Source organism: Primulina tabacum, chromosome 16, assembly GCF_025594145.1.
Source record: "Primulina tabacum isolate GXHZ01 chromosome 16, ASM2559414v2, whole genome shotgun sequence".
Classification (NCBI taxonomy): Eukaryota; Viridiplantae; Streptophyta; class Magnoliopsida; order Lamiales; family Gesneriaceae; genus Primulina; species Primulina tabacum.
Window position 1 is genome coordinate 2,290,656 of NC_134565.1, and position 9,594 is coordinate 2,300,249.

At 31.9% G+C, this 9,594-nt stretch overlaps 1 protein-coding gene across 1 annotated transcript; it reads right to left on the reverse strand.

The window, feature by feature from the left end:
* Nucleotides 1-7,215: 7,215 nt before the first annotated feature.
* Nucleotides 7,216-8,954, reverse strand: LOC142530002 (mitogen-activated protein kinase kinase kinase 20-like). The gene has a single exon (XM_075635750.1). The coding sequence runs from the start codon at nucleotides 8,629-8,631 to the stop codon at nucleotides 7,375-7,377; it is 1,257 nt and encodes a 418-aa protein (XP_075491865.1). The 5' UTR covers nucleotides 8,632-8,954; the 3' UTR covers nucleotides 7,216-7,374.
* Nucleotides 8,955-9,594: the final 640 nt, after the last annotated feature.

Here is a 9,594-nt window from a genome sequence, read left to right on the forward strand (position 1 = left end):
TATATGATTTTTTTCTAGCTATTAATGAATACTAAAATAAATTGAAGAAAATGAAATTTAGTTACCATTTTTTAAAATGAAATTTGAATTTATCTTCCATTTTTTGGAATGAAATGTGCACTCAAATTTTATATATATATATATATATATAAAATAAAATATAAAATAATAGTAATAATAGATACATGTTTTTGCTTATTCTCCCGTCTGTTAGTGGATTCTAAAATAAATCGAAGAAAAATAAAATGCATTCACCACTTATTGGAATGAAATTTATACTCTATATTTTTTTTATAAAAAAACTATATCTTTAATGAGATATAACATAAAAAGAAGATTAATGAAATTTACGCTCCATTTTTTAAAAATTGAACTATATTCTTATTATAAAAATAATTATTTTTGTTTTATCTATCATTTTTTTTAGTTTGATTTGTGAACTCTATCTTTATTTTTTAGGATATCTTTTTATTTGATTTCAATTTTTTCATTAATTAACAATTAATAAATTTAAATAAATAGAATAAAAATGAAGTTTACATTTTTGTTAAAATTTTATATTTATCCAATTTTTGAGTAGGTCTTCTGTAATACGTTATCAAATAGATATATCTCTAAGAAGAGTCGAATTTTTTTATTAATTAATGTTAATGCATTTTAAAATAAATCGAAGAAAAATGAAGTTTACACTATTGTTCAAAATTTTATAGTTCTCTAATTTTTGAATAGGTCTTGTGTGAGACGGTTTCATTACTATATATATATATATATATATCATAATACGGGTCGACCCAATCATTTCCAGCGTGAAAAACAATATTTTTTCATGATTCGGGCCGGATAGGAGACATGTTTCATAAAATTGACCCCCCGAAACAGCCTCATAGGAGTTTATGTGCCAATTTTATTTTTAACTTGAGTAAATTAACATCCATGAATAATGTAAATAATAACAATAATTAATACATGTCTCTTTATTTGTTTATTTGTTTTTTCCGTCTATTAATCAATAAATTCTAAAATAAATTGAAGAAAAATGAAATTTAATCATCATTTTTTGGAATGAAATTTAAGCTTTCATTTTTCGGAATGAAATTTAATAATTATAAAAATAAATACAAGTTTTATTATTTGTTTTTCTAAACTATTAGAATTCTAAAATAAATTGAAAAAATTGAAACTTAACCGCATGTTTTAAAATAGAATTTATACTCTATTTTTTAAAAAATATATGTTTAATATAATTTAAATAAATAGAAGAATAATAAAATTTAAGCTCTATTTTTTAAAAATGAATTATATCCTAATTTAAAAAATATTTATTTTTTTTATTTCTCTCATTTTCTTTTTGTTTTATGTATGAACTCCATCTTATTTTTTTTAATCTCATCTTTATTTGATTTATTTTTTCCATTAGAATTTAAAATAATCAAATGAAAATAAAATATAAATTTTTTTTCAAAATTTTATAGTTCTCTAATTTTTGAGTAGGTCTTCTGTGAACTGCTATCATGGATATATATATATATATATATATGAGATATGCTAATCCGGTCCATTTTTGGAGCGAAAAATAATTTTTTTCATAATTCGAGTCGGATATGAGACATGTTTCACAAAATTGACAGGTGAAATAGCCTCACATGAGTTTTTGTGCAATTTTTTATTTTTAATTCGAGTAAATTATCATCCATGAATAACGTAAATTGTGTGAATTTACATGTATCTCCTTATTTTAGTTAGATAATATTAGTAAATATATGTTTTTTTTGTTTTTCTGGTATTAATGAATTTGAAAATAAATCAAAGAAAAAAATTATTTTGGAATAAAATTTACAGTCCATTTTTTTAAAAAATTATATTTTAATAATTAATAAAATTTAAAATAAATGACACAATATCAGAACTACGCACAATAACTTTCTAAGAATTCATCTATCTCAGTACTACTCTCACTCATGCATGCTTAACCTAACAAAACTGAATGATAGTGAAATATTAATATTTTAGTTCAAACGTTTCTTGATTTTTAGATCAAATGTTATATTTGTAACAAAATACAAGAATTTTATTTCTTATAATCGTGATATACCATGCAAAGTTATATACAAAGGTAATTGTAAACATAATGAGAATTGCACTGACGTGGGTGTCAATGGGTCAAACCCTAAAACTTTATGCATGACAAGCCCAAATAATTATTTGGTGCCATGAGAGAACACTTCAAAAGAATGAAAATGAGCTTAAATTGATTCTATGTGTAATAATTACTCTTATATACATCAAAGTGATAGAAAATAAGGAATAAAAATTAATTCAAATCCTTTTTATGTGAAACAAATTAATCAAAGTGATAGAAAATGAGGAATAAGAATGAATTCAAATCCTTTTTATGTGAAACAAATTAGTCTTACATATAAATTTACTTAAAATGATTTATAAGATTTTAAAATTTTATTTATGCTTTTTAAATAATTTTTTTGCTCGAAAAATAAAAATTTATAAAAATATTACAATTATCTTCATGTTGTTTATGCCCTGTCAAATTTCATTCGATGAATTCTTATATAACTTGTAGCTACTTTTTCAATGACGTGATTTATGTATAGAACTTTATAATTTAAAAATATATCATGAGAAATTCAGAAATTACGGTTATTTCATCTTTGTATGTTCCACACGTGCAACGCACGTACATGTCTTCTAGTAAATATATAAATATACATAGTTTTAATGTGTTATTCATCAACCGTGACAACTTCAGTACACACTAATAATGCGACAATCACTTATTTGATATATAATTTTAATATACTTAATGATATTCAACAAGTGAATGTCGCATTATTGATGGATACAAAGATGAACACGATTGATGAAGAACGTCACAAATCTATAAATATATATTTCATATAGTAACTAATTGTATACATTTGCTAAATATTGAAGCAAACACCAAACCTAATTATCAGACAAACAAATAAAAATACTGACATTTGTTTTCCCAGTACAGCATTGTAAAACAATACTGTTGAAATTATTAATTTAATTAATACATGCAACCATCCTAACTAAATACGTTGAAACAAGATCAAACGACTAAGAAACTAAATAAAATTCACAAAAGTAGGACTCAGAATCGAAAATCTTTTAGAATTAAGATCTCGAGAGATTTATTTATCGGAGAAGACGACGCAGCCAGCCTCGAGCCTCAAGGTGCCGGAAATGGCTAACCTGAAACGAGTCATTAATATTGTGCATAGAGGCAATATATACCCTCAAAAATCAGAAAGAAACAAATGGATATACTAAATCTCACCGGCAAAAACTTATTTTTGACATATTATTGATAACCCACCATGTACGGCCTGTGTGCTATATTATTCACGTTATTTTGCTAACTAGTTGAACTTGTGATGCAGTAAATCTAAATATTAAAAAAATATCTTTTCAAAGAAGCTAATATGTAAATAAAAAAATTTAAAGGACACTCGCAATCTAACAAAGTTCAGTGAATATACGCGTGTTGAAATATCGTTTTCTCGCACTCAAGACACAACAAAAGTTTTAAAATTTTTGTTTTCACGTTCAAAACGTTTTTGAACTTCGTATGATTTAAAAACATTCATAAATTGTTTAGATTTTATTTATCTTTGGGTATTTAACAGTGACTCCAATTATCTAGATGTTTAGGGATAATGGTTCTTCTTGTAAATATCTACGAACTTTATTCAACATTCTAATCAAATACACGGTCAGAAACTTTGTTCCTCTCCTAGATTGCACTAGAAATCTAGGAGAAATTTGCATTGAGATGATCACCGGACTTTTCAGAAACCGCGGCGGGGCACGGTGGTGCTGTGGAGTCGCGGGCGTGCCTTGTCAAAAAGGAGGGGCCGAAATTTGGGAGAGATAAAATCTTGACTTGATTTTGTTAGTGTTATTAACTATTTGATAACATCTATTTAATAAACTTGATATTTACTTCCGACGAAGATTTTAATCATATCAGAATTATATATTTTCATTATTTAACAATCTCACATGGTATTTTATATTCTTAAAAATATCGTGCACAATCAACTTTTGATAATGTCGATATATCGATGGTACAAATCTAGTTCATATAATGAAAAATGAAAATTTCATTGAAGCATTTTTTATAACCAAAATTTCTTGCCTACAATTGTGATTAAAAAACATATGTCTAAATCTTAACAGTCTCGTGGTTACCATAACTTGACTTCCGTTGCAATGATCTGGAAATAATCGTTTTATCTCATCCCAAGCCTCAACGCTCCAGAAATCGTCCATCACAATCAAATATCTTCTACCACATAAGCTTTTGTGCAATTGTTCACCCAACTGTTCATCACTTGGAACACACTCTTGTTCACTTTTGTAACATTGTTGGCCCAACTGGTCATCACTTGAAAGACTCTCTTGTTTGCTTTGTTCGATTTCTGATAGCATTTCAGATAATTTTTCCTGCACTGTATTTTTTAGATATGGTAGCCTAAGCACGAATGTCAAAGTGATGCTTAATATGTGGATGTTCGTAGACATTTTTATCTAGAGCCGTCTTACCGATTCCTCCCGTTTCAACCATTGTTATGATTTGTCGATTCGATTGTTGTCCTGTGAGTATATCCATTATTTTATTCAACTTCTCATCAGAACCCACAAGAGATTTTGCTCATTGGGAGCTAATCTTGACGATACAGCAGGCAAAAAATCTATAAACGTCTGATCTTCCTCAAACTTCCCAATAGTCTCTTTTATCCTCATCAGCTTGTTCTCGATCACATCCTCCATTTCTTCTATAAGTTTATGGATATGTTCAGAGAAGCTGGTGGAGCTTTTCGCCTCGCTACCCGTATATCGTGCTAGAATTTGATCCAATACATGGGATTCAATGACATTCTCTACTGCATAAGCCATATCTGAATTTTGCTCTCCAATCCAGCCATTTCTTCGTGGCCTCTGTGTGAATAATCTTCGAGAAATTCTTGAAGGAAATGGACTTTTTGTAGCAGGGATCCAATCAGGTTCCTGTGTATACGAACTTTAAGACAACACGGCATCAAGATATTGATAGAACTTGTAACTTTCAAGCAGGTTATATACCAAATATGAGTCGAACCCGGATCTAGTCGCTAGTAAAGCAAGTGCTCCTACTCCATTATAGAGCTTAATTTCTAAACTTGAAATTTAGAAATCAAGATTCCATTTTAAAATTGTCACCAAAATAATTTTTCTAAAGAATTCAGATCTAACCTTGGTATAGAAAATCTGAAGAGGTGCGAAATCGACTCACTAGATGGTGAACTTCCTTCCCTCTCTTATTTTCTCTATGGTTACAGAAAATCTGTTCGAGTAATTGTTGGACTGTGCATATTTGCACATTATTGCTTTGAAACATCAAAGAAAAATGTGTTTATTTTGGTGTCCAGTCTGTGATATAGAAATATGAATAGTAGTAGGCTGCATTTTTGGTTTAATCTTGTAAGTTGGCTCCACATTTTTGGTGAATCGACTACTGATTTATAAATGTTATTTCAGCAATATTTTCTAAAAACCGGATAGATGGGGAAGATTGGATCATTTCAAGTACTAACGTACTAATTTACTGAACCAAATCATTTTCTTTTCACCCTTTTTATTTGTTCATTTTATTTGGAATGTAGTTGAGAGATGTATCTGCAGCATGGTGTCTTTGTTTCCTTAACAAATAAATGCTTACATAAGGTTTAGATGATAAAGCAATTGTTAACTTAGGCTAAGTATTTAGTCAATTGAATCTGGTCGCATTACACTCAGCAAGTACTGATGTGTTCTGTTAAACTTTATTAGGAGTATCCAACTAACTGCTAATTTAAGCAGTGTTGTTCTTTCAGGAGAACAATCTTCTCGTATGGACACTTTGATGAAGATAAGTTCCAACTTTTATACTTACTCAGAAATATCAGTTTAGAATGTTATGAGGATAATAATGGACAACTGTATTTGGCCTCTACATTGTGAGGTTCTCCCCATCGAGCCTCAACAATTAATCCTTCAAAACAGGTAGAAGCAGAAGAAAAACTCCAATAATAATAATAATATTAAACATCCTGCGTTGCTGACTTCTGCATCAATCGGCCGGTACCAAGATCCTTTTTTCGAGTACATAACATAAACATTCTAGCGAGAGAGATCTCGTCAATGCCCTTCCATTCCAACAGTTTGTGACAACCTGGCGATTTGGCTGTCGAGTAAACTTCTCATCGAACCTCTACTTTTGATCACCTAGAGCTAGCCTTGATATGCCAGACGATATATAAATTACAGGCTGATGATTTTTATGTCTTTCAGTATCTCTTTAATCTTTTTCATCACTTTCATCTTGATCAAACTGGTGAGTGTAGTTAGTGTGCCGCTCAATTGATAAAGAAGAGTATATATAGGATCCCAAGGTCTAACCATCGGTTAGTTGGTTGGTTGGGAATGGCTGCGGTTATTGAGTTCAAGTGCAGGTAACAGTAAGAATATGGATGGTGACCGGATGCAACTGATGAAGGCCATGTGAAAGACTCTAATGAGATTGTTGCAAGATACACCAGAAAATTCATTTCTTCGGAGAAGGCAATTGGGATCGAGTTCAAGAGTGTTTCTGAAAAACACGAGTGCAGAAGCAAGAGTGTTTCACTGCTAAGCATGTTAGCCAAACGCAAATCAGAATATCTTCAGGTTTTGCAAGAAGATTGACACATAAGCAAGGTTCACCACCTTGCTCTTATGGTAAGAAAGTGGAAAACTTACTGCAATTTTCTAAAACCTGAATAGACGAAAACAGTGTGCACGTTCTCTTTCAGTTAATGAAGCAATGTGTCTACTCTAATAATACATTTTAACTGTTGATCCATTGATATGTTCCTCTCTTTTAAAAGTGAAACATCACAAGGGCAACTTTTTTCCACTGTATAGAGAATACGGAGTTTACGACGATGGCTTTCAACGGTTTGTGCTCAACTGAGACTTAAAGTGTCAAACAAAATACAGGAAAGTAGGACTTTGCTCGATTTCCTTCAAAAACACAAGAAGAAATAGTGAGTGAAATCAGTACTAGAGATCCAAATAACTGGTCAGAACCAGTTTCAAAGAGAATGTATGATGTGTAGGAAGATGAATATAGAAAAGGAAACTAAATCTTTAGTATATATTAACCACCAAAAATTAAAAAAGAAACAATCGACATAATAATCAATCTCCAATGAATTTTCTACTACATAAATGAATATACTATAGTCAATCGATAATCAACCGAACCTACAAAAAAAGCAAAAATAAATCCCTCTCTCACCAGCAAAATTGACTCCTTGTCTAAACAAATAGTTAGCTAGAAATGGTAAAACTAACAGGAAACTGCGGTTTGTTTCTTGGCGAAACTTCTGATGAAGCCTCGGTTGATTGACAGAGTCCAGCATCAACGCTAGAGTTTGTGACGCTTTCAAGTTTTTCAACCTCAACTTCTTCAACAAAATCAGACACGACTTTATCCTCGCAATAGCTTACATCCTCATCTGACAAATAAGAAAATGAACCCTCGTCAGAGGTATAGCCCCACTCGTCTGAATACGATCCCGGACTCAACTCATAGTCGCTCTCAGATACTACCAATATAGTCTCAATATCATTCAAACCTTCTGGCTCCTCAACATCTTCGATTGCTTCATTGCCTTCCAAGCCTCTAACAAAAGGATGATTCAACAGCATTTCAGCAGTCATTCTGAACCTGGACTCCCTCACAAAACAACCCTTTAGAAAATCCCTCGCATCTTTCGATATATCATTCGGAATTTTCGGTGATTCGTGCCTCCTACCAATCTTGGCAAGAATGTCTTCTGCCTTCAACTCTTTTTCTCCGTGCCACGGATGCTTCCCGGTTAACATCTCCAGCACAATACACCCAACCGCCCAAATGTCACTTGGAGCTTCTTGCACGTTATCCATCACAGCCTCCGGCGACAAATACGTAGGAGTACCCCTCCAATAAGGACCCAGCTTCCTCTTCTTACTCTGTTTTACCCTCTTTGTCAATCCGAAATCTCCAATCTTAGCACAAAACGAAGTACTTCCTTCTCTTCGAGAACTAGGCAAAAGCAAAATATTATCCGGCTTCAAATCGCAATGAACATAGCCAATGCCATGAATATGCTTCAAACCTCTAAGAATGCACCTTGCATACGCGATAGCCTCAAATTCAGGCAATCCACCGCTGCCCGATTTCTTGATCCTCTGTGCTAAGTTTCCACCGGAACCATACTCCAACAACAGATTATACACCATCATACCATTATCCCCCATTGTCGTCTCGTCCCCAAAACACCTGATTATATTCGGACATCCCTTGACATTACTCAAAACCTCTCTCTCCTTCTGAATTGAACCCGAAACCGAAACCTCCGCCGATTTCACCGCCATCACGGACGGAAAATAGCTATGCTTTGATCTGGGATTCTTGAGAGTAGCCACATAAACACACCCGAAACCCCCTTTCCCAATCATCGACCCCCTAAGCCATGCAACCCCATCACCATATTCATTCACACCCTTCCCTCGAACCACGTCTCCCTTCTTTCCCACCGACATATTGGCTCCCACAACATACAATACGTAATTTCTTGAAACTGAGGCAGCAAACAGAAAACCAAAAGAACCCAACTTTAACAAGTATAGGAATCGAATTAATGGTGCCTAAGAGGAAAAGGGAAACCCAATCTAGTTTAATAACTCGATTCCTATTTCTGCTCTCGGAGTCCTGCACAAACTAAATTAGGGTTCCAAGAAGCAATATTGATAACAACTGGCAATAGGGTAGCTTGCGGTTTCTTATATGGGATTTCAAAGAATCAAAAGAGGAAGAAAATAATACAATTTGCACAAAAGAGGGGTTAACAGTAACCAATATAATATATAACAAGAATAACGGCCACCAGTCCTTTTGAGCCATTGCCCAATTACAATATCTTATCCCACTATTTACAATCTATATTCATTAAAAAAAATTAATTGAAAATTTCAATTTCAAATTGAGTAGGTCTCTTGTGAGACGGTCACACAAATCTTTGTCTGTGAGACGGTTCAACTCTACCGATATTCACAATAAAAAGTAATACCCTCAGCATAAAAAATAATATTTTATCATGGATGAACCAAATAAGATATTCATCTCACAAAATACAATCCGTAAGACCGTCTCACACAAGTTTTTGTCTTTCAAATTATAATCTAATTTCTTCTTTTGATCCTGAATTAAATTCATAACCATTACTTTTTGGATATGCACTAGATAAATCGAACATTTAATTATTTGATTTCACGTATATATGTTCTACCAACTCAAAGCACTCTTACTCGTGCCGCTAATATCTTTCGTTCTTATTTTATATTGAATATGAGTTAGATAATCGAACATATAATTATTTGACATCACATAAATTTGTTCTACTAATTCAAACACTCTTATTCGTACTTCTAATATCTTCCATTCTTGTTATTATAAAAACTTGTTGTTGGCTAATATAAAGTACAATTATTAAATATAATTCTAAT

What these genes read in the sequence shown, in the direction of transcription:
- LOC142530002 (XM_075635750.1), bottom strand. Translation starts at nt 8,631, where the DNA reads ATGTCGGTGGGAAAGAAGGGAGACGTGGTTCGAGGGAAGGGTGTGAAT.